Source organism: Mastigoproctus giganteus, chromosome 10 (assembly GCF_048544385.1).
Source record: "Mastigoproctus giganteus isolate SK-2022 chromosome 10, ASM4854438v1, whole genome shotgun sequence".
NCBI lineage: Eukaryota > Metazoa > Arthropoda > Arachnida > Uropygi > Thelyphonidae > Mastigoproctus > Mastigoproctus giganteus.
The window spans coordinates 3171291-3198193 of NC_143584.1; the positions used below are offsets into that span (position 1 = coordinate 3171291).

Genomic DNA, 26903 nt, shown 5'->3' on the forward strand with positions numbered 1-26903 from the left:
AATTCGAACATGAGTCATATTTCTACCATCAAACACAACTTCAATTATCCAACTTATGGATTAGGGTGTTATTTCGAATTTAAAAGCATACTATTTACGCACATTTGCTCAGGCATTGTCTGCAGTTGACAATGAGAAAAATTTTATGTTAAGAATTTTGGAAATCTTACAATATTTAACACGCCATCTTAAACATTAATAAGGCCTGGGCAGAAATTACTAAAAGTTGTTTAAATGGCACATTGAAGAAAATATGCCCACAGCACGTAAAAGGCTTCGAAGGATTTGATAAAGACGAATCATATGAAGAGGTTACAGATAAGATTGTAAAGGTTGCAGACCTACTTCAGTTGGAGGTTGATGCCAAAGATGTGGAGGAGTTAATAGAGGAAGAAGAGAAGGAATTATCTAACAAAGAACTTATTGACTTGCAAGCAATGATAGTGAAAGAAGAAAATGCTGACGAAGCTCAAGATGAACCAAATGAGGAGCCAAGACGCTTCATCACCAGAGAGATGGCAATAGCATTTCGTAAAATTGCCTTGTCAATGGCAAGGTTTGAGAAGATGGATCCTGACAGCGAATGATTCTTAAAAGTTAACAGAGGGGTGAATGATATGCTTCCTTGCTATAAATAATATGATGAAAAGAAAAAAAGCCACCATCCAGTCATCCATTAATATATTCTTTCGTAAGGTTGAGTGGCCGACCCCTTCTAAATCTCCACAGCCCTCAACCACCACAGCAGTGTATTTATCATCTGAAGATGTCAATTCTGGTAACGATGCTCAAGAGGTAAAACTTACTGATGTTATGCCTGTTTCCTCTCTTTTTTTGTAATTTTATCATTTTGAATTTTTTTTTTAAATTGCGTGCCTTTGTAATTTTTCTTGCACGAGATAAAAATTGAATAAATAATTCTATTTACATGTTTATTGAACATTTCTGTTTTGATTCAATCAATTCAGCGAGCATAGTTGCAAGTGCTGCACAAGCATGGGTGAAATTCTGACTTATGCAGCGTTTCGCGGAATGCAACCCTTACATAAGTTGGGAAGTTCCTGTAATAAGGAAATAATAATAAAAGTATTGGAAAATTGGGTGTTTGAATCTCATAATCTATAGTCTCCCCTATAGCTTCCCCAATTTATAGTGTCGTTTATAGCAGTTGTTATTCAGTATCTGAAGGTGAAGAGGAATCCTCAGCTTTGGATTCTTCTGAAATGTTCACAAATGGAGGCACTGGTGTCATCTGTTTGCTTGTAGACGGTTGAGATGTACAAGCAGTTGGAGGTAAAATAGGAGTGGGAGTCAGTGAAGTTCACTTAAAGAAAGCGTCCAGCTTCAGTTGTTTGCCACTCTGATGTTGTTTCTTAATAATGATCGCCCTGAACTGCTGAAAATGTTCATAGTAAGGGACAATTTCAGGGTCCCTATGTAGTGGATGGCGATATCCATGAGATTTCTCATTTCAGACAGTGTAGGCCGTGCTGGTGTAATTTGCTCTTCGTCAATGTCTTCTTCTTCCCCTGCCTTGCCATATTGAACCTCGTCCACAATTTCTTCTTCAGTGAGGACTTGGTAACCAGGATCACCTTCATCATTTTCAAGCCATTTCAGAACATCATCTTCAGTTGTTTCCCGGTTGCTAGCATTTACAAGGGTGTGCCGAAAGTCATTTGCCTCAAATTCTTCGAAATCCAAATACAGTTCAATATTATACAACTTCTTCCAACCATTTGCCAAAGTCGTAGTCTTCATCTCCTTCCAAGCAGATGCAAAGTTAAAGAGCTGAAGATTAATGTTGTAGACTTGTAGACTCTGAAGTGTCCTGGCTCCTCTTGTCTTCTTCTGCATCTTCTTCATCTTCCAACACAACCATTACTTCTTTCAAAAAGTTATTCTTATACAGCCTCTTCAGGCTGAAATTATTCCCCGGTCCATTGGCTGAATAACCAAAGTTGTGTTAGGAGGTAAAAAAAAAGCCATTTAATTCTGCCATTCTTACTAACTAACTTCTCAGCACTAGGATCAGCAGGGGCGTTGTCAAGAAGCAACAATGCCTTTACGTTATTCAGGGAAATTTTCAGAATATCTGTCTGGAAGCACCTCACATCAGGGACAAAGTGCTTGAAGAACCAGTCAGAAAAAATCTCTGAAGTAAACCACGCATTCTTTGAGCTGGTGTAAATAAGAGGCAACTGATTCATAATGTCTTTAAGAGTGTTTGGTTTCTTTGATTATCAAAACAGTAATGGAAATAGGTAATTATTATTAATTTTTAATTAATAATAACACTGAAGTTATTATTAGATATTTGTATAACCTAAAAAAATAATATGGTCGAGATTATTATGTACATTTACTATATTATTATTTGTTCGGTCCATTAAATCCGAAATATCGGGGTCCATTAAATCGAGGGTTTACCGTATACAGTTAATGAACAAAAGATTCATTAACATTGGTATCCAATCAATCAGATAGTGAATTACATTTGTATCCAATCAATCAGATAGTGAATCATGTTACCATTAGGTTTACATAAACAGATCTTATTTGTCTTGTGTACAAACTGCATCATTTTCTTGTTTTGTGCATTTAAAACAGTTGTGATAGTTGCGTATTGTTTTTCATCTATTATCGTACATGGAATTTCTTATGTTTGTATTATAGTGTGAATATATTATATTGCCTTCTGTTTTAAATAAATTATTTATTTATATTTTCCGATAATATTTAAGATATTTCTGGTGTGTTTTTATTTGGTGCTTCCTTTGACAACCTCTTCCTTAGAGACAAGTAAGTAGCCACTTATATTTTCTTTGCCTGTTTTGTAACTTGGGATTAGCATTAGGCATCAGCCAAAAAAAAAAAAAAAAAATTCCTATTTCACCCATCCATTCACTCCAAATGTTTTCCTTGAACTTATTTAAGTTGTTGACCTCCACTACAACAGATGGAATTTATTCCAGCTATCAACCACCCATTGGCTAAAGGAAAATTTCCACACATCTATTCTACAATTGTCCTTCCTCAATTTGAATTTATGTCCCCTCAGATAAGTAATCTGAGAAGAGGAAGAATCCCATCAGCATTGAGCTTGCTCAAACCAATCAAAGCCTTATGCACCTCAGTTAGATCACCTCGCAGGTGCCTAGTCTCCAGAAGCTGTAATTTGCAGAACTTAAGCCTTTCATGGTAACAGCAACCTTTTGTTCCACTCACTAATCTCATTGCCCTTCTCTGTACTTGTTCCAGCAGCTCTACACCTTTCCTAAAATGAGGCCTCCAGACCTGTATGCAGTACTCAAGGTGTGGTCTAACCATTGCCTTATACAAGGGGACAATCACCTCCTTATCTCTGCTAGCAAAATTCCTGTATATTATTGACAAGACACCATGAGCTACTCTTGCAGCCTCTCTGCGCTGCTCTGAAAACTTCATACAAATCTAACTGCACAATTATCCCCAGGTCCTTTTCATTCTCCAGTACCCTGAGTGTAGTACCACCCAGTTGATATGTTACTCTTGGGTTACTGCTACCCAGGACTGTGGAGCCAGAAGAAAATTTTGTGGCTCCAGCTCCTCTAATTTATCAAAATCATGATTTAGTTTTGAACTGTTGAAGTGAGCAATGATTATGCCCAACTGACAAATGAAAACACTGTTGGAATGAGCTTTACATTATAGGCTAAATATACACAGTTAATTTGACCTGAAAATAAATGCTCTACACTGGCTTGAGTAAGGGGCAATGCAAACACCAGTTGTGCAATATCTCATTATGATTTTAGGGTACTTTAATATTGCATCTTTTACTGACATCTTTGATTGACAATCAATTTTTTCTACTTCAGCGAGAGAGACACATACCTCTAACTTGAATTTAGTCAATGTATTAATAGGAGTAACACATGGTACACCTTTTTCTAATTCCAGTCAAGAGCCTTTCAAGCTATGCTGTTTGTCAATAATCTTTTCAAAATCAAACTCATCTTCAGAATTAGTATTAGGTGATGATGATGGTGGATTGCTTTGTATTTGATCTCCTAGGGCTGGGCATTCTTGAGAGTTTCTTATTCTGAGTGCTATATCACATAAAGCTTCCTTTGCTTTGTATCTGTTGTTGTTGTTGTTATTTGGTTTTTAGGAGCATTAGCAACTAAGGCCATATTGCTCCGGGAAATGCGGTGGTTATTCCCTGACCTTTCCGCATCTTCCGTATTTGATGGTGATGGGCTCGAACCCTGGTCTAATCAAGAAGTGTGTGCTACGCACTGCTGCTCCTTCCCACCTGGCTACGGAGGTGCCTTTTGTATCTGTTAATAAACATCTGTACTTGAGATCAACATAAATGCCAGCTAATATTACATCATTTCCCAATAAAGATTCTTCCTTAACTTCCATGGAGGTCATGACACCTTTAGCAATGGGACCATATATCTTGGAGAGGCAGTAGATCAGAGGCTTCCATTCGTTTAGGAACTGATCAAGAGTCAAGTCTTCACCTTGAATTTTCTTGAATAGTATGTAGTTAGTAAACAAGTTTTTAAGTTTCTGCACCTGGTCCACAGTACTTCTGTTAGTGTTAATTCAGGGTTGGCCATGTCAATAAGGATATGTGTTGTGTCTTATGTAAGGTGGCCCCTAAATGTTAGTTCATCTCAGCCATGGTTCTCTGTGATGATATACAAAACTCTGTACAATGGCTAGAAATGAGTGTAATGCTCTCTCTCTCTCTCTGTGTGTGTGTGTGTGTGTGTGTGTGTGTGTGTGTGTGTGTGTGTGTGTGTGTGTGTGTGTGTGTGTGTGTGTGTGTGTGTGTGTGTGTGTGTGTGTGTGTGAGTTGTTTAGTTGTTTCTGGCCATTTAGCTACCAAGAAGCAGCGATCACCAGGAAGGTTGCTTCCCAGTACCTGTCATGAGTTTCAGGTCCAGTAAGCTGTCCATCATCATATACGTGCTACCCCACCTAGTATCTTGATCCAAAATTGCTACTTTTCCAGCATGCTGTTTAATTATTACTTCTGTTTGGCTTTCTAGCAGCTAGTACAACCTGTGTCATCTTACTTACAAGAGCAGTTGTATGTTTATTTCCTAAGCCATTGCCAGCTGTAAAGTATGAACACCGCAATGCATGTGCTGGACTCTCAAGAGGCTTGAAATTTCATTCATTATGTCACTTAAATCCAGTTCTGCTTCTACGTCATCATCAGGTTCTAATTCTGAAGTCTCACCACTTGATTCATCTCTTTCACTTTCATCATCTGTTATTGAATCACCCCTCTCTCTCTCTCTCTCTCTCTCGGTCTTTATTTAACTTCTCAGTGATACTTGACATGTTCGAGGCATTATCAGTCACAATGCACAATACATGCTCTTTTCTTATTTCAAACTCTTGCAGAATGCCTTATTATTATTATTAGCTATATGGTGCAAGGAAGCCTGACACTTATACTGCACCAGCCAAAAAAAAATTTCCTGAGTTACCCTAAGAGAGAGAGATTCAAAAGTAGAAAGGAATTGCCAAGAAAGAGAAGAATGATGATATCCAGCTCAGGACTCTGGGTGTGCCAAGCCCATACTCACCAGATGTGAGCCCCTGGCCTTTCACTAGTTGATGAAGGTACTTGCTTGTATGTTGGGCATATGTTGAAACACTGATTTTATTGGTCAAAGTTTTACTAATTTTTGCTCCACAGTTAAAAATCTCACCATTCACTTGGCATGTGCAAATATATTATTTATCATTTTCAGTGACCATCAAGTATTCAAATACATTAGACTTTGTTCTAGATCCTTTGTTCATTGTAGAGGGCTTCCACACATTTTATTATTTCTGAAAAAAATAAAGTGAATTCTTAAACCACTCACTGGTTTAGAGATTGAAAAAAAAAAAAAAAAGATAGTAAACAAAAAGAACAGGGAAATGAAACTACACCATGAGGCATAAAAGCATATAACATATGTGCCGACCTCATGATTATGACTGACCAAGTTAGTTGGAGCCAGTTTTTTTTTACTGGCTCTGGCTCCAGCTCCATAGAAACCTCAGTCTCCATGGCTCCGGCTCCACAGCCCTGCTGCTACCCATATGCCGTACTTTACATTTGTCAATGTTAAACTTCAGTTGCTACCTCTCAGCCCATCTGCTCAACTTTTCTAGATCCTGTTGCAGTAGCATACTATCATCCTGCCAACCTTCATATCGTCTGCAAATTTAGACATTAACCCTGATATACTTTCATCAGTATCATTGATTAATACAGAAAACAACAGTGGACCCAACACAGAACCCTGGGGGACCCCACTGATAACATTAGTCCACGAAGAGCAGTGTCCATTGATTAAACACTCTCCGTCTTCCCCCACTCAACCATCCTTTTATCCATTGTAGCAACTTGCCCGTAATGCCATGCTGTCCAATTTGTACAGGAGTCTTCCATGTGCCACAGTATCGAAAGCTTTCCTAAAATCCAAGTATACGATATCAAAAATATTTTTTTGCATCTAGTTCCTTTGTGACCACATCATAGTATCCAATCAAATTAGTCAGACAAGACTAATTTGAGTCAGGATGTAGATAAAGGTATATTTATTGAACAGTTGTGGCAAAGAAATTTGCAGGAGCATGGCCTTAGTAAGGGGCAAGTGTTACAAAATGTTATTGTTTTAGCAATTAAAAAAATTAGAAATAAGCCCATGACCAATTGGATAATAGAACTTTTTGGTCATTTTCACAAGTTATTGTTAAATAGAGATCGAATTTATATTAGTTGGGATTTTCACAGCATCAGGGATATTGTTTTAGTCACACAGTGCTACAAATGCATGGCCTTTGTGCATATAACAAAACTCTTTAAGAACGATGTTTTCTGTGGTCATTGTTCTGGAAAAGGACATTCTTTTAAGAGTTACGTACAAAGGTCGGAGCAGAGTGGATGCGTTAATTGTTGGCAGAAAAATAATGCTCCGCTGAGCATTCAGCAATTGATAAATTATGCCCTGAATATTTAAGGGCTTTAGAATTTAATAAATTCTAAAGCATGAAATTTAATAAAAAAATGAATCAATTATGAATCATAACAGTAATGGGTTTTTATTGAAGATGCTTCAGATTTATGCTCAGCAGTCAAAAGATGTTGCCTTGCAATTAAGTAAGGTGGCAGAGGAGAGGTTGTGTGACATAATTATGCTTTAGGAGCCTTACACTTTTCTCGGTAAGGTAAGGGGATATCCAGTTACATATAGGATCATTCATTGTGGGGGCACTCTGATGGCGGCAATTGTAGTTGTCAATAGAGAATTGGTGATAACTGTGATCGCTTCATTTAAGTAACAAGTATGGAGGGTGCTGTGAGATGATGATACCGAGTGGTCCTGTGTGCTTGGTATCGCTTTGCTTCAAATTTAGTGATATTATCGAACCATTCAATATTTAGAGAGGGTTGAGGTGCTCTTGAGAGCAAGAGGAAAAACCCATAGTGGTAGCTGCAGACACTAATTCCCGCTTCACACTCTGGGGGACTGGGGCCTCCGATGACAATGGTCATGATCTAGAGGAGTTCCTTTCTTCCTCAGGGTGGGGAGTTGTGAATGACCCCCAGCAGCTTGCTACCTACTCCTCTATATGTGGTGAGTCATATAATGACGTTACCTTCTGTTCTGAAGCAGCTTTGAATAAGATTACAAACTGGAAGGTCCATAATGCTGTTGTGACCAGTGACCATAGAGGCATCTCATATAATTACTGTGTGACTGGCACTCCCAGGACCTGGTTGGATACTAACAGGTTTGCTACTAAGACTGTTAATTGGAAAATTTTTGATAATTTCGTAGAGAATCGTATTAATGAAATTAATGATTCATAGAAAGTTAACATGATAACAGAAATACTTCAAGAGGCTAGTAGAACCTCAATGAGAAAGAAGAGGAAACCTGTCAGATCTGTTCCATGGTGGGATCCCATCTTAACTGATCTTAAGAAAAGGGTTCGGTCCTCAAGGAAGAGCTCTCAGTGCTCTCAAAGGGTAGCCAATGCTGACGTTGTGGCTGAGTTGAAAAGGAATTACACTGAGTTGAGAAAGGAATATTTCACAAAGATCAAGCTTTTTAAATGTCTAGCATGGCAGTCTTTCATGGAGCATGCTGGGAACTCTGATCCTTGGGATTCTATTTATGGAATCATTACTGATAGGATTTACCTTAATGAAATCACTTACAGTGTTCTAAATGAGAGCCAACAGGACACTATTACATGGGCCCAATCTGTCCGACAGGTCGTGTCAGAATTATTTTTAAAAGATGATAACACTGTAAATAATAGTGTACAAAATCAAATTTTAAAAGAAAACAATGAATATCACTCTGAAGAAATGGAAGCACCCTTCTCTCTTGTGGAACTTAATGTAGCCATGAATTTAGTCAAAGATGGGAAGGCTCCGGGGATTGATTTCCTGGAGACTTGTGTTATTAAGCTCTTTCACTTGAAGTTTCCTCTGATCTTGTTGGACATATATAATGCATGTCTTAAGGCAAGCATTTTTCCTAAGATCTGGAAAATTGCTGTTTGGAAAGTAATCCTTAAGAATCTGGAGAGACCACTGGATGAACCGACATCATATCGCCCAATTGCTCTTTTGTCAATTTTGGGTAAAGTATATGAGAAACTGATCGTCCTAAGATTTCAGACAAGATATGAATCCTTGGGCTTGTCATCCTCAAAACAGTATGGATTTAAAAAGGATAATTCTATTTGAAGATGCAATTAGGAAATTAATTACAACTGTTCAGGAAGGGTCACGATGATACACGCTTTGTTTGTTTGTGGATTTCAGGGGTATGTTCAATGCTCTGTGGTGGGGTAGTATCCTATGCAGGGCTAGAACTGTGCTATGTCTCAGAAATCTCTTTACTTTAGGGATTACTTTTCTGACTGCAGGGTCATGGTTCGATCCCGTTTGGAAGAGGAGTTTTGTCTCGTGGAGTGCAGGTATCCCCAGGGGTCAACCTTCGGGCCTTATATATGGAATATGGTTTTGGATGAGTTTTTGGAGTGCGATATGGGTGACACTTGTGCCATCTCCTATTCAGACATCTTAATCTTAATTGTTGCAGGTGATTCTTGGAAAACAATTGAAGAAAAGGCTAGTCCGTGCTTTAGGATCTCTTAAAATTGGGATCTCCAAAACAAAAAACCATGGTTATGTTTTTAAAGAATAAACTGAGTTTGACTAGACCACCTCTTGTATGCTGTGTGGGCATATCCCTGAGGTACACAATGTGTGTCAGGTATTTGGATTTGTACCTGGAAGAGTATTTGTTTTTCACACACCAAATATTTGAAACAGAAAATTAAATTATTGTAGGCCAAGCTTCGGAGGGTTACTAGAATGAAATGGGGAATTAAGGGCCAGCCTTTAAATTTATTATATGAAAGTGGTTTTGTCCCCATAATTACTTATGCCTCCAGAGCTTGGTTTATGAAGGCTGAAAATTCAATAATAAAGAAGCATCCTCTTTCGTCCCAGAGATTCGCTCTTCTGATTATTACCCGTGCTTTGTCACACCGTATCTATGGATGCTCTTCAGGTTTTGTCTGGAAAATTTCCTTCTGACCTCTTGGTCATTTGTGCTGGACTTATGTATTGCCTCAGGCGAGGTATCCCTGCGGAGATGTTGGATATTCAGTCGTCCTGCCTGGAAGGTGGGAATGGGCTAGTTAGGCAACGGATTGCAACAGAGCGGAGAAGAATCTATGATGAGCTTGTAAATATTTGGCAAAATCGTTGGAACGGCTCTGAGAAAGGCAAAGAAACATTTTTATTCCAGCCCTCCATCTCTACTGTGAATTATAGGATTAGATCCTGGTTGCAGTCAGTTTGTTGTTATTGTTATTTGGTTTTTAGGAGCATTAGCAACTAAGGCCATATTGCTCCGGGATATGTGGTGGTCATTCCCTGACCTTTCTGCATCCTCCGTATTTGGTGGTGATGGGCTCGAACCCCGGTCTAATCAAGAAGCGTGTGCTACGCACTGCTGCTCCTTCCCACCTGGCTATGGAGGCACCAGTCAGTTTGTATGCCTGTTTCCTGCTGAATGGCAGGAAACAGGCATACAAACTGACTGGGGCACTGCCTAATGTCTAAGCTGAATCAATTCAGCTCAGTCCCTTCTGGCTTTTGTTTTTGTGGGGAGATAGAGACTGGAATTCATATCATGCTTCGCTATCCATATTATGTTGATTTGAGAAGTGAGCTTGAGAGAGAGGTCTGTATCCTAGATAGAGATAATTTACCAACTTTATCTATAAATCGTTATAATTTTACACTTTTTTGTTGTTATGTGCAAAATGTTTTTAAGAAAAGATTCCAGTTACTGGACCAAGTAGAGCATGGTGTACGTGTATGAGATTCAGAACAGAAATCAGTGACACTTTTTGTATTGATGGACTTGTTTTTGTTTTATATATGTTGAGATTGCTCAAACAAATTTTTAAATAGATTGGCAAATGATTAATTGAAATTAATATTGTGAATATTGTTTAATGCTTTATGGAAATTTAAAATTTTGTAATTGTTTTTTAGTGCATATGGGCTTATTGCCCTGGAGGCACAATAAATAAAATATGAAACTTCTGGCATTCACTTCCCTGAATAACTCCTCATGTGTAAATGTAGATGCAAAATACTCATTCAGCTACCTCAGCAGGTGCATCAACAATCGAACCATCGATGTCAAGTGGACCAATCTGAGTCATTTCCTTCCTTCTAGAGTCTGCATAAGTAATGAAGTCTTTTCTGCTTTTCTTTGCATTGTTTTCCAAAGATTTCTTGTAATCTGCATTTGCTTGCCTAAGTAATTTTGTAATATGATTACGGACTATCTTATATCTATCATAGGCATCTGTGTCCCTCATAATTTATATGCATCCCATGCATTTTTCTTCTCTGCCACAAGTCTCACTAGGTCATCTGACATTCATTTAGGCCTTGAACCTTGAACAGTATTTCTTAATTGGTATGAAAAGCCTAGAAGCTTCCAAGATTAATTCCTTGGATGATTCCCAAAAAGAATTTGCTGTTAGTAACATCATCAGTTGGTCCCGCTGTATAGAATTTTTAAAAAATCTCGACCACTGTGGTCACCTTGGTGAAATCAAAAACCCTTCTTTACTCCTGATGGTAGTTATCATCTTTAAGTAAATCTCATATCAGTACATTGTGGTCACTACCATCTAGTGGCTCCTTTATCTGCAGATTCTTAATGCATGAAGAATCACTGCTGATAATCTCCTCTTTTTGATCTCTGGCTTAAAATCTCTCTACCTCTTTCTGTCAAATTCATCTGTTGTCTCTACCATTCTCCCAACTCCACTAATCACTTGGAGTTCTTTGACTTCCTCTCTTTACAACTTGACCTTCTCCAGTCCAACTTTCCTAACAGTGAGGTAATTTTCCTTGGTGATTTTAATATTCACAATTCCAGCTGACTTCCATTCTCTTGTCACACAGATCCAACTGGTCGAGATGCTGAGACTTTTGCAATTACTAATGACCTCGCATGGATTGTTCATTTACCTACCAGAATACTGGACTATCCTAACCATACATTCAACACGCTTGATCTTTTTCTCACAAACAACCCTTCTACATACACAATCAAAGTGAGTGGTCCTTTTGGCACCTCAGATCACAACTTGGTGATTCTCTTCTCTAATGCAGCCTTTATCTCATGCCTATTCCCAACCTCGTCTTGTTTGGCTTACAAGAATGCAAAATGGGATGACCTATGAGATTTCTTTTCTTCTTTTCCTTGGTTGGATTCATCATCATCAGCCATTTTCAATCCACTGCAGGATGAAGGCCTCTCCAGCAACTTTCCAGTTCCTTCTGTTTTGAGCACTGGGCATCCATTTACTACCCACAAACTCATGAATTTCATCTATCCATCTCCGCCTTTGTCTTCCAGGTTTTCTTCTACTCCTCTTGGATACCATTCTGTTGTTTTCTTAGTCCATCTGTCATCATGTCTTCGAGCTATGTGTCCTGCCCAAGACCATTTTAGTTCTTTAGTTTTGATAAGAATGTCCTTTACTTGAGTTTGTTGCCTAATCCATGTGTTTCTCTTCTTATCTAACAGTCTGATTCCCAATATGATTCGTTCCATTCTTCGCTGTGTAGTTCTCAGCTTCTGTTCCATTCTTTTGGTGAGTGCCCAAGTTTCACTTCCATAAGTCATGGTGGGGAGTATACATTGGTTCATTATTTTACGTTTCAGACAAACTGGGATATTGCTCTTCAGTATGTGACTATATTTCCTGAATGCTATCCATCCAAAATTTATTCTTCTCTTGACTTCCAGCCATTTATCATTATTACAGCTAATAACTTGTCCCAGATAAGTATATGACTCCACCTTTTCAATTACTGCTCCTTCAATCATTATTTCCCTTTCTGTGGCATACTTGTTCATCATTACTTTTGTTTTAGCCATATTCATCTTTAGTCCAAAATCCTTACTAACTGTGCATAACTGATTATGATTTTCCTCTAATTCTTTGGGATCATGGCTTATGACCACAATGTCATCTGCAAATCGTAAATTGTTTAGGTACTCTCCGTTCACATTGACTCCTTTCTGCGACCAGTCTAATCTTCTGAAAGCTTCCTCAAGGGCAGCAGTAAACAGCTTTGGAGATATTGTGTCTCCTTGTTGAACTCCTTTCTCAATTTTAAATTTCCTACTGCCTTTGTCTAGTCTAATAAAGGAGGTAGCACTCTCATATATTTTCTTCAAAATCATAATATATGGGGAATCAATGCCTTGCACTTTCCAGTGCCCGAAACATTGCCTTATGCTGTATGGAGTCAAATGCCTTTTCATAATCCACAAATGCTAGGCATAATGGTGTTTTATATTCATTTGCTTTCTCCATTAGCTGTGATATTATGTGAAGGTGATCCATAGTTGGGAATCCTGTCCTAAAGCCAGCTTCCTCTTTTGATTGATTCTCATCAAGTATTCTTTCTAATCTGTTAGTAATGACCCTTGTGAACAACTTGTAGAAGTGGGATAACAAGCTAATTGGTCTATAATTTCCAATTTCTGATTTATCTCCTTTCTTATGCAGCAAAACTATGATTGCATTATTCCACTGCTTAGGCGTCACACCTTTTCTAATGCACTTTGTGAAGAGCCTTGCCAGTTTTTGTGCTATGTCTCTTCCTCCCAATTTTAACAACTCTACAGTAACTTCATCTTCCCCCGGGGCTTTCTGATTCTTCATTTTCTTCAATGCATGTTCTACCTCATCAGGAAGAATATTGGGTATGTTGTATGTGTTGCTACTTTGCAATCCATCTTCCCCACTGCTGGCATCATTCCCCTGCTCCTTGTATAATTCTCTATAGTAGTCTTCTGCTATTTGAATTATGCCTTCTCTGCTGTTTATAAGTACACCATCACTATTCTTCAGTTTCAGTATCATTTGTCTTTCTGTATTACTGCTCATTGCTGCTGATTAAAATCCTTTGTTTTCCCTTAATGCTTGTTCTACTTTTCTTGTGTTAAATCTTCTTATGTCCTCTCTCTGAGTCTCTTTCTAATGGCTTTGCATAACTCAGTATACTCAATTTTCTCCCTGTCAGTGTTTTTCTTGCTTTTCATTTGTCGTCTTCGGTTCATCATGACAAGTGTTTCTTGACTAATTTTTTCTTCTTTGGATTTATTTTTCCCTATAGGTTTCTTGGGCTTTATCACTTTCAAAAAGTTGTAATATTCCTCGTCGATATCTTGGTCCTCAGCAGTCTGCAGAAGCTCAAACTTGTTCTTAAGTTCCAGTACATACTGCTTTTTCTCCTCTTCTGTTATCTCAACGACCTTTGTATTATTTACTTGAGTCAGTTTTTTCCTTTCCTTTCCTAAATCTATATCAAGTGTACATCTTACCATTCTGTGATCACTTCCAACATTTACCTTATTCAGGACATCATTCACAATATATCTTCTGTTAGTGAGTTTGAAGTCGATTTCATTAGTTGTTAATCCATTTGGACTCTTCCATGTCCACTTTCTGTTCACCCTTTTCTTGAAAAAAGTGTTCATTACTGACAGTCCTTGAGATTCTGCAAATTCCACAAGTCTTTCACCTCTTTCATTTCTTTCACCAATTCCAAAATTTCCTATAGTTCCCCTGTCTCCCATAATAATAGTGTAGTGGGTTTTCTGCTCATCTAGAAGACTCTCAATTTCGGTGTACATTTCTTCAACCTCTTCATCATCATGGCTCGATGTTGGTGCATAAATCATTATAATCTTTATCTTGTACCTCTTAGAAATCTTGAGTTTTAGTCTTGACACTCTTGGCGATGTACTTTTGAATTCCAAAATGTTGTTTTTAAAATCTTTATGGACGAGAAACCCAACTCCACCTTCACTCCTTTCACTGTTTCCATTGGTGTACAGCAGATTTCCGCTTGATAAACTTATAAGTGATTCATTTTTTCTTCTTGTTTCAGCCAAACCGATGATATTCCAATTCACATTTTCTAATTCCTTTTCCAGCTGTAATATCCTGTATGTGTTGGTTGGGTTACTGTTTCAAAACTTCTGATGTCAATATTTGCTTAGATTGTATCAGTGAAATTATCCTTGTAGGAATGGAATCCTTTATTCCACACTCCACTTCAAAATCTTGTCCTTTATCTAAACCTTGGTTTTCCAATAAATGTGCTAAGGCTGTTCAAGAGAAGAATGTTGCATTTCATAATTGGCTTGTTTTCAATTCTTCAGTTTCATTTCCTGCCTACAGCAAAGCTCATAACAATTGTAAAAGCAGTTATTCATCATCATCTATCATCGTTCCACTATTCCACAGATCAACATTATGAAGCCTTGCCACCATGTTCTGTCCGTGTACTTCTCTCCATCGTTGATTTCACTACAATTTCTTCCTCTCTTAATGACACCAGTCTTTATCATGTTGTGCCATCTCATTCTTGGTCTCCCCCATGGTCTTTTGTCCCTTAATTGTAAATCAAACATTCTTATTGGCAAACGCCTCTGGTTCATCCTCTTGACATGTCCAAACCATTTAAAACAGGACCCTTCAGTCCTATTCTGGAGTTTTTCAACCTGAATTCTCTCCCTAATCACATTATTCCTGATTTTGTCGCGTCTTGTCTTTCCTGCTATGCTCCTCACAAATCTCATTTCTGCCCCCTGAATTCTGCTTTCAGCCTTTTTCCTCATAGTCCAAGTTTCAAATGCATATGTCAGAATTGGTATGTAATAGGCCTAATATATAGCCTTCTTACACTTCAGTGGTATGTTCCTGTTCCAAATCAGATCTCTTGTCTGCCTATAGAAATTCCCACCCGCTTGTATCCTTCTACTTATTTCTTTGTCTGTTACTACAGTCTTTGAGTAGGTGCTTCCTAGATACTTGAAGTTTTTAACCATTTTTAGCTGTTTCCCTTCCATTGTAATGTATCTGTGAAGCCTGCCACTCCTCTTTAGGCCAACCGGGCTACTCGGGTGGGTAAAGTGCCTGCCTGGCAACCCAAAGGTCGCGGGTTCGAATCCTGTCTTGGGCTTGGATCAAAGTACTGCAAAAAAAACCTTGGGAGGTGCATTATAGCCACAGAAGCCGATGCGTCAACAACTACAAAAAAAAAAAAAAAAAAAACTCCTCTTTAGAACCATTACTTCACTCTTCTCCTGGCTGAAAACCAGTCCAAATTCATTGGCCATACTAGCCCATATATCAACTTGCCGTTGCATTTGTTCCCTGCTCTTTCCCCATATACATAGGTCATCTGTGAAGAGCATGATTTACATCTGGTCTTGTCCAAGTTGTTCCACCATTCTACATTGCACATCATTCATGACAGCTATGAACAGTAGTGGTGACAGGACGCTTCCTTGCCTCAAACCTGATATTTCGAAGCTCTCCGTCAACCCCACCACTGTTCTTACTTTGTTCACTGTATTCTCAATTCTCTCCACAAGATGTTCCTCTGTCCCCCAAATTTCTCAAAACTTTCCACACTTTCTCTCTCTTTACAGCATCAAACGCTTTCTTTATATCCAAAATTCTTTATTGTGTTCGTAACATTTTCCATCAATTGCCTGATGCAGAAAATTAGATCTACCGTCGATCTGCCAGGCCTAAAGCTGTACTGTTCTTCAGCCATCCTATTTTCAATCGTTTCTGTTATCTTCCTCTCTGACACTCTCTCATACATCTTACTCACATGTGATGTCAGTGTGATGCCTCTATAATTGGAACACTTTTTCCTGTTCCCCTTCTTGAACAACAGGATGATCAAACCTTCTTTATAGTCCTTCAGCACCTGTCTCTCATCCACATCTTATGGAACAGTCTGTATATCCTTGCCTCTCCTGTAGCCTTCAGCATTTCTCCATTTATCTCATCCATACCAGCAGACTTACCTGTCTTGATGTATTTCCATGGCTGCACTACATCATTCCAAGTCAAGTCTGTCTGCTCTCTCTCTCTCCGTATCTTTGCTTTCATTGTATCTTTTATGATCAACCTGCCTTTGTCCCTTTTGCTGGCCGTCCTGCACTTTCAACAGATTTTCAAAATACTTCTTCCATGTTCCTCTTATCTCTTTGTCTTTGGTTATTAGGTTCTCATTCTCATCCATCAAGTATTTTCTCTGTTCATCATCTCTTCTCCTTTTCCTCACCATACCATACGGCATCTTTTTATTACCGTCAATATCTTGTCTTAGAGTTTCACTCCATTCTTCCAACCACAGTCATCTTTCCTCATTAACTATCCTCTTGCCCACTCTCTTCACAGTTTCATATCTCTCTTTATTCTGGTCATTTCTGTTCTGAAAGTAGGTCTTGAATGCATTATTCTTGATTTTCACAGCCTCTCTCATCCTATCATTCCACCATGGGGTTTCTTATCATCTCCTTCTATTGCTTGTCCTTCCACAAAACTGCTCTGTCAGTCCTACTATACAGTCTTTGAATGCTTTCCATTTTGATTCCATGTTGTTCACCACTGACTTAGGTACAACCTTCCGGAACTCTTCTCTGAACATCGCCCCTTTTTCCTCTTCTTTCAACTTCCACACCCGTAATTTTCTCTCTCTTGTTATTTTGATCCTCTTCAATTTAGAAAATCTTAAAACTCCAACAACTAACCTGTGATCGCCACACTAGGAATGACCTTGATGTCCACTAGTCTTCTGTGTCGCTCTTTCTCCATGACTGTATAGTCAAGGAGGGATTCCTATCGACAGTCCCAACCGTATCATGTCACTTTGTGACTCTTCCTGAACCAGGTGTTTCCTATGACCAAGCGGTTCCATAAACAGAAATCCAACAGCCTGTCACCATCATCATTTATTAATTAATCCAAACTAGATTTTGAACTGGCTAAGGGTATAAAATTGCTTCTTGCCCTAATGGTAGCCGAGCATTCTGGTCTCTTGCCAAAGCTATTGGCTGCAACTTTTGCCCATCTCGGCTCCCACCTCTATCAAAACCAGATGGTTTTGTTGTCACTTTAGCCAAGGATAAAGCTGACCTGCTAGCATCCCATTTTTCTTCCTACTCATGTATTAATGATCTTGGTAAAAAACTCTCCATTCAATGCCTCCTGTGGTCTTCCGTCAAAAGGATATCAGAAGGATTTTGACGAATCTTGATGCTAAGAAAGCTCCAGGTCCTGATGGTATTTCTCTACTTGTTCTCAAAACCTGTGCTCCTGAACTTACTCTTGTTCTTTGCCACCTTTTTTCACTTTCTTATTCCAAAGGTGTTTTTCCTTCTGCTTGGAAATTTGCTCATATCCAGTCAGTTTCTAAAAAGAGTGGCAAATCCCTCCCATGCAATTATCATCCCATTGCAATTACTTCTATTCTTTTTAAAGTAATGGAGAAATCAATTAACCGCCAACTCTTAAACTGTCTAGAAACCTTCTATCAGATCAACAATCGCCAGTATGGATTCCATCAGTGTCAATCCACTGGTGATATTCTGGCTTATGTTACCCATTTATGGACAAATTCAATGGAAAATTTTGGTGAAACACAAGCAGTTGCTCTTAACATCTCAAAGGCTTTTGATCGTGTTTGACATAAAGGTCTTCTAAACAAGCTTCAATCTTATGGTTTGCCAACTGTTTTTTGTAATTGGTTATCCAGTTTTCTCTCTGACCGCTTACTGAGAGTGATGGTAGATGGCTCTCTGTCTTCTAACTTCTCCACTAATGCCGGTGTCGCCCAAGGTTCAGTTCTTTCCCCCCACTCTTTTCCTCTTGTATATTAATGACCTTCCATTGACTGGAAATCCTATCCATAGTTTTGCCGATGATAGCACATTGCATTCCACTTTCCATTTTGAGAAAACTTGCCCTGTTCAATCAGCTTCAACTTCTCGAATATCCACGACCAATTCCTTAAATGCAGATCTCCAGGTAATTCTCCAGTGGGGCAAAGGCAACTTGGTTGATTTCAATCATTTTAAAACTCAGTCCTGTCTTATATCTTGCAAAAAGGATTCTTCAGTCCCTATGCTTATCTTTGGTGACACTCTGATTTCTAGGCAAGATGATATATCTCTTTTGGGGATTACCCTGACTTCTAATCTCACTTGGCACAAGCACATTACAAATATTTCTTCCTCTGCATCTAAAAAACTTGGTTTTCTCTTTCGTTCTCAGCATTTTCTTCTACTTTTCTTCCAAGCAGCTGTTCACTCTGTACAAATCACAAATCAGCCCTATTATGTAATATTGTTCCCACATATGGGGCGGTGCCCCCGTATTGTTTTAGATTCCATTCAGAAGAGGGCAGTTAGGTTAATTAATGACTCATCTCTAACAGAATCTCTCTACTCGCTGTCTCACAGATGTACTCTTTCTGCTGCATGCCTTTTCTACAGATACTTCCATGGGCACTGTTCTTCTGAATTGGCTTCTATAATTCCCGCTCTCTCTTTCAAAACAGTCCGAACATGTGCCGCCAACATCCATTTACTGTCCAACTTCAAACTCACAGAACCAACTTTTCCCCTTCTTCGTTTATTCATTCAACTGCTGTTTTCCGGAACAACCTTCCTTCATACATATATCCTGAAAATTGCAGTCTACAGAAGTTCAAGTCTAATGTCAACAAATATCTTCTTTCATCTTCTCAAACTCCAGTCCATGCATGGTACTATGTACTATAGGTTCAAACACCTCTCATGTTTGGGGTTTTCATAAAAAAAAATAAAAAATAAATAAAAAATCAGATCAAGAGTATTACTTCCTCTGGTTGCCTCTCAAACATGCTGCTATAGAAAACAGTCATCCAATAAATCCACAAAATTCTTGCTAGTGTATGAGTGACCAATCCACAAATTCCAGTCTCTATCTGGGAAGTTAAAAGCCCCCATATAAGACATTCTAATTTACTGGCTTGCTCTATTTCTCTGTACAGTTGTTTATTGTACTCATCAGAATCATTAAGCCTATAACACACTCCCACTGTCGTTTTCCTTTTCCCAGTCACACCAAACTGACTCAACACCACACCGTCCACCCATGTGAACAGGATGTACTTCCTTAGATTTTATGTGTTTCTTAACTAACAGCATAAACCCCTATCCTTGTCTATCCTTTCTGTACACATTGTACTCCCCAAATTCCATTTCTGCCTTCCTTATATCTGTGTGACACCACGTCTCTGATATCCCAACGATATCTACCTATGATCTCATGATCAGCTTCAAAGTTATTTACTATACTTCTAGCATTGGTGTACATGCAAATATACATGCAACTGTTCTTACTGTTAGTTACCCTAACACAACCCATGTATTTACTTGTTCCACAATGACTTCTAGCAGTCCTTGAAATCCCCAGTTTCTCACTTTCCAGGCGGCTGCTGATTCCAATAGAAGCAAGAATCAATTTCACCTCTTCCTGTGAAATTGTGTGGATTAATTAGTCACAAAGCTCACCTCTGACAGTTTATTAATAACGTTTATTGTAATATTATTGCTAAATTCTTTAGTATTAATATATATAAAGTATTGATGTGCCTCTCCCTTTTTCTGAATATGAATAGATGTAAATAGATGTCAAAGCATCAAAGGCGGATATTGTTGGGATATCGGAGAAGTGGTGTCACACAGATATAAGGAATGCAGAACTGGAATTTGGGGAGTACAACGTCTACAGAAAGGATAGACAGGATAGGAAGGGAGGAGGGGTTATGCTATTAGGTAAGAAACACATAAAATCCAAGGAAGTGAAGCCAGTCGACATCGCTGGACAGTGCAGTGTCGAGTCAGTTTGGTGTGACATAAGCATTGGGAGATCAAAATTGAGAGTAGGAGTGTGTTATAGGCCTAATGACTCTGATGAGTATAATAAGAAACTGTACAGGGAAATAGAGTGGGCCAGTAAATCAGAGAGTCTTATAATGGGGCATTTGAATTTCCTAGATATTGACTGGAATTTGCAGGTTGCTCACTCACACGCTAGAAAGGCTTTTGTGGATTTTTTGGATGATTGTTTTCTACATCAGCATGTTCGGGAGACAATTAGAGGGAGAAATATTCTTGATTTGATTATCAGTAGTGATTCTTCATGCGTTAAGAATCTGCAGATAAAGAAACCACTAGGTGTCAGTGATCACAGTGTGCTGAAGTGGGATTTATTCAAAGAGGTAACTACCATCAGGGGTAAGGGGAAAGGTTATTGCTTTCGTAATTGTGACTACGATGGTCTGAGACAGTATTTAAATTCTATACAGTGGGACCAACTGATGATGTTACCAACAGCAAATTCAAAATGGGAAGCATTCAGGGAACTTGTCTTGGAAGCTACTAGGCTTTGCATACCAACTAAGAAATATTGTTCAAGGTTTAGGCTTAAATGGATGTAAGATGAACTAATGAGACATGTGGCAGAGAAGAAAAATGCATGGGATACATATAAATTAATGAGTGACATGGAAGCCTATGATAGATATAAGCTGGTCTGTAACCAAGCCACAAAGGAGATTAGGCAGGCAAAGGCAGATTATGAGAAATCCTTGGAAAAGGATGCAAAGAAAAACAGCAAAGAGTTCTTTACTTATGTAAACTCTAGAAGGAAGGGGGTGAATCAGATTGGTCCACTTGATATCGATGGTTCAACTGTTGATGATCCTGCTCAGGTAGCTAACAAGCTAAATGAATATTTTGCATCGAAATTCACACATGAGGAGTTATTCAGTGAAGGGAATGCCAGAGGTGTATTCAACTCTGGCAGTAAGCTAGATAATCTTGTAATAACTGAGAGTAAAGTGGATTTGAAATTGTTGATGATAAACATAAAAAAGGCACCCGGGGTGAATGGGATATATCCAGTTATATTAAAGGAGGCAACAATGGAAGTAAGTAAACCCTTAGCCATAATTATGAGAGCTTCTTTGGACTCAGGGGAGGTACCCATGGACTGGAGACATGCAAATGTGACCCCAATTCACAAAGGAGGATCAAAGACTGACACAAGTAATTATAGAACTGTGAGTTTAACTTCTGTTCCAGGAAAATTAATGGAGGCACTGGATAAAGAAGCACTGCAGGATCATCTAGACAAGACTTGAGTTATAGCTCGGACACAGTATGGTTTTGTTAAGGGAAAGTCTTGCCTGACTAATTTGATTGGATACTATGATGTGGTCACAAAGGAACTGGATGCAGGGAATAACTTTGATATCATATATTTGGATCTTAGAAAGGCTTTTGATACTGTTGCACATGGAAGACTGCTGCACAAATTAGAGCAGTGTGGCATTGGAGGCAAATTGCTGCTATGGATAAAGGGGTAGTTGAGGGGGAGAAGACAGAGAGTGGTAATCAATGGACACTGCTCATCGTGGACTAATGTGGACTCCCTCAGGGTTGATTAGTGTTGGGTCCATTATTGTTTTCTGTATTTATAAATAATATTGATGATGGTACAGCTTAATGTCCAAATTTGCAGACGATACAAAGGTTTGCAGGGTGGTTAAGGACACTACTGACGCTATGCTGCTGCAACAGGATCTGGAAAGGTTGAGCAGATTGGTTGAGAGGTGGCAAATGAAGTTTAAAATTGGCAAATGTAAAGTACTACATTTGTACAGCGACCCCAGAGCAACGTATCAACTCTGTGGTACTATACTGACAGTGGTAGAGAATGAAAAGGACCTGGGGGTAATTGTGCAGGCAGATATGAAGTTCTCTGAACAGTGTAGACGGGCTGCAAGAGTAGCTCATGGTGTATTGTCGATGATATATAGGAATTTTTCTAGCAGGGATAAGGAGGTGATTATTCCCTTGTATAAGGCAATGGTCAGGCCACACCTTGAGTACTGTATACAGGTCTGGAGACCTCTTTTCAAGAAGGATGTAGAGCTGCTTGAATGAGTACAGAGAAGAGCAACAAGATTAGTAAATGGAACAAAGAGTTGCTCTTACGAAGAAAGACTTAATTTGCAAATTGCAGTGTCTGGAGACTAGGCACCAGCGAGGTGATCTGATAGAGGTGTATAAAGCGTTGAATGGTTTGTGCATGCTCAGTGCTGATGGGATTCTTCCACTTGCTCAGAATAATCACCTGAGAGGGCATAAATTCAAATTGAGAAAAGACAGATGCAGGATAGATGTGCAGAAATTTGCTTTAGCCAGCGGGTAGTTGGTCAGTGGAACAGACTTCCATCCTTTGTTGTGGAAGTTGATAGCCTAAATAAATTTAAGGTTCAGCTGGACAGGTATTTCAAATGAACGGAAGGGTGAAGTGGAAGTTTGTTTTTATTGGCTGATGCTGCATAATCTTGCTTTCTTGCATCATATGCCTCTACTAATGCTAATAAATTATGTATGTTGATTTTGAACAATATTTAATAAAATTTATATTAAATGCATAATTGTACAGTGAGTTACTCACAACAAAACTAATTAAAATTCTTTATAGAAGGGTTTTTTTTTTTTTTTTTTTTTCAAAATAGTATAGTTTTTAAGAAAAACAGTATAAAGTTTGATGATGTCATTTCTGATATCTGAGAAATGGATACAAAATTATATAGTTACATTGGTATAAATTAAATAACATAAAACCTTCTCATAACCAAATCAACATGCATCAAGAAAATAAATATTTTTAAATAACATAAAATAGTATTAGTATCAGTAATGGCCATATGGTGCAAGGAAGCCCATGCTGCACCAGCCAAAAAAATAAAAATAAAAAGGAAAAAAGAGTAAAATAAATAAAATAAAATAAAATCGACAACCTGTGCATTTCCCTCTTTCTGTAGGTAACTATCCAACTGACCTTTGAATTTCCCCAAACTGCCAGCCTCTATCACCCAGTAACTTATAACATGCTGGCTAAAATAAAACTTTCTGCAATCCAGTGTAAAGATCTCCCCCCCGGTAACTTGAATTTATGGTCCCTAGTTCTAGAATCATTTATAACTGTGAAAATTTCATCCTCATTCATTTTACTTTTGCCTCTCAGAGCCGTAAACACCTCACTCAAGTCTCCTCAAAGATGCCTAGTTTCCAAGCTGTGCAGCCCATATAAAGTCTTCCTTCATATGAATGCCCTTTTTGCAGATCTCACCAGGCGAGTACTCATCTTTGGACCTTTTCAAGAAACTTGATGTCTTTTTTTTAGGTGTGGTCTCCATACTTGAACACAGTATTCTAAGTGTGGTCTAACAATAGCCCTACTAGCAAATGTTTAGCAAATCTCTACTAGCAAATGTTTGCTAAATCATCGATAGGACCTTCCTTGCAATCTATGTATCATAACTCCTAAGTTCCTTCTTCCACTACTGACTTTAGTTCAACTCCACCAAGTGTATAAGTTATTTTGGAGTTATTGTTCCCCAGGTGTAAGACCTTGCACTTTGCTGGATTAAAGCAAAACGGCCCCTTTTCTGACCATCCCTGAAGTCTACATAGGTCACTCTGAAGGAGCTCTGCTTGGTGGTGATCATTAACTACTCTACCAATTTTTACATCATCTGCAAATTTAGACATCATGCCCTCTATCCCTTCATCAATGTCATTTAATAAAATCAAAAACTACAGTGGTTCCAATACTGATCCCCACTTCTTACATTAACTCAATCTGAGGAATAGTCATTTATCACAATCCTCTACCTCCTGCCCCGAAGCCATCCATCTGAGGATTTTCCCATTCCAGCCTGTTTCAGCTTAAAAAGTAACTGCTCATGTAGGACTGAGTCAAATGGTTTGCTGAAATCTAAATAAACAATGTTGAAATTATTACCTAAATCCAGTTCATGAGTGACCCTATCAAAATAGCTAACCAGGTTTGTTAAACATAATTTTCCATTTACAAAACCATGCTGCATATCTTTCAGAATTCCATCTCTTTTTAAATGATCCTGAATTCAACTCTTGATCATTGCCTCTATGATTTTCCCTGCTACTGAAATAAGACTGATCAGTCAGTAATTTCCAATGAAATCTCTCCTGAGTCCAGTGATACTCTCAAAATTAGCCTCAATGGTTCAGTTCACTCACTTGCCGCCTCCCTTAAAATTATAGGGTATATGCCATCTATCCCCAGGAGCCTTACTCACCTGTAAGCTTAAAAGTTTTTTTATTAAATAATTATGTGAAATTTTCAATATCATTAATTACATATTTTCAACTTCACTCCCAAAATTTCTCTTTGACATAAAGAGTTTATCTTCTGTAAATATTGATGCAGGTAACTGTTGAGTTCATCTGCAACATCAGTTGTTGGGATATCTAATACTATCCCACTTCCATCACATAATGGTCCGATCTGGTGTCCTTCTCTACTTTGCAATAATATATGTCAAGAATTCATTATCCCCACTCTTTGCCAGCGATTTCTCATAATCGGCCTTTGCCAGCTTAACCTTTTCTGTGTCACTATTACAGATCAATTTGTAGCTGTTATAGGCTTTAGTACTTTTTATTTTTCTGCAACTTCTCCATGCTGTCTTTTCTGCTCAAGTAATCTGGCAACTCCATTATTCATCCAACTTGGAATCCTCTTCACTTCATGGAGTATTTTTAATGGTATTTATGCATTCAGAGGCCATGTAGCACCTTAAGCCATCGTAATTTCTTTTCCTGAAATTATAACCCATTTCTTTGCCTTTAACTACTGCTACCTCTATTGCTCTCTCTCTTCATCGTCCACCATAGAACTCCATGATCACTTCCTGCTACTGATTCCTGTACTGTTAGCCCTATTATGTCATCTGGTTCAGGTGATGATCAGGTCTAGAAATTGTTTTGCCTGACATGTTGATGCAAATAACAATCATTACTTGATTTCAAAATTTTGTCCCCCATATCGGGTTTCCTTCCCATTTGCTCCAATCAATTAGAGGCAAATTAAAATCACCCATAATGAGACATTCGTGTTTACTTACCATTCCATTTGCATGTAGAGGCAAATCATAATCTTCACAATCACCTGACCTGTAGATTACTCCCACTCTCATTATACCTTTGCTTCCAACTATCTCACACCATACAAATTCTATACTAGTGTACGAAATGTCTGAATCTAGGAGAGCTTTTGTCATGCTCAGGCTGCTTTTGATAAGAAGCATGACCTCATCACCTATTCTATCTGCCCTCTCCTTCCTAAATACATTGTACATATCATACTAAAACTCATCATCTCCTATATCCGTTTGGTACCACATTTCTATTAAGACATATTAGGGCTTGTAAGTCCTATTATGTCAGTTCTCATTGTTCATAATGTCAATAAGTTCAGCTGTTTCTGAGAAATACAGAATAGAGGTTTATTAAATTTCTTTGATGGGAAGACAGATAAAAATAAGTTATAATAAACAGTTAAAATAAACATACATTGATAGCTTTTGGGCATAGGTTGCCCTTCTTCAGTCAAAAAATTGGTACAAAATAAATAATAAAGAATGCCTAGTATGGTGTTCATGCAAGATGAACCGTGCATGCAGGAGCTGACAGCAATTAGCAGTTGGAAGTAGAGGCTTGTGGCTGCAGTTGCAAAGCATGGGTTTGCTGTGTATGCCAACGTCCATCATTCAGGAGGATGGCGGTTTCAATGATGGGATGGACATGACCTCCTTTGTTCTGGTTAAGAGTCACGACAAAGTTGTAATGTGTAGTGATTCTAACCAGACAGGACAGCTGTACTGATGAGAATGGTCAATAATCTTAATGCCGTGCTGGGTTGACCAGAAGTGTTCAGCATAGTAGGGAAAATTATGGACATAATAATGATCAAGGTTGGAATTTGGGATAATTTAGATAGAAATGGAATTCTGAAGGATATGCAGCATGGTTTTGTAAATGAAAAATTATGTTTAGCAAATCTGATTAGTTATTTTGAGAGGATCACTCATGAACTGGATTTAGGTAATAATTTTGACATTGCTTATTTCAGCAAAGCATTTGACTCAGTCTCCACATGAGCGGTTACTTTATAAGCTGAAACAGGCTGGAATGGAAAATTCCTCAGATGGATGGCTTCAATGCAGGAGGCAGAGGGCTGTGATAAATGGTTGTTCTTCAAATTTAGTTAATGTAAGAAGTGGGGTTCCTCAGGAATCAGCATTGGAACCACTGTTGTTTTGGATTTTCTTAAATGACATCGATGAAGGGATAAAGGACGTGATGTCTAAATTTGCAGATGATGTAAAGATTGGTAGGGTAGTTAATAATAACCACCAAGCAAAGCTTCTTCAGAGTGACCTATATAGAATTCAGGGATGGTCAGAAAAGTGGCAACTTTGATTTAAACCAACAAAGTACAAGATCTTACACCTGGGGAACAGTAATCCCAAAATAACTTATATACTTGTTGGAGATGATCTAAAGTCAGTAGTGGAAGAA

General features: G+C 38.4%; 1 protein-coding gene across 1 annotated transcript in view; it reads left to right on the forward strand.

Moving 5' to 3' along the window:
* LOC150078633 (solute carrier family 12 member 4-like) overlaps positions 1-26903 on the forward strand; it is a 643041-nt gene that overhangs the window by 313869 nt on the left and 302269 nt on the right. The window contains exon 11 of the mRNA XM_090383812.1: positions 2745-2802. Within this exon, the coding sequence (XP_090239938.1) occupies positions 2745-2802 (58 nt within the window). The remainder of the gene's footprint in view (positions 1-2744; positions 2803-26903) is intronic.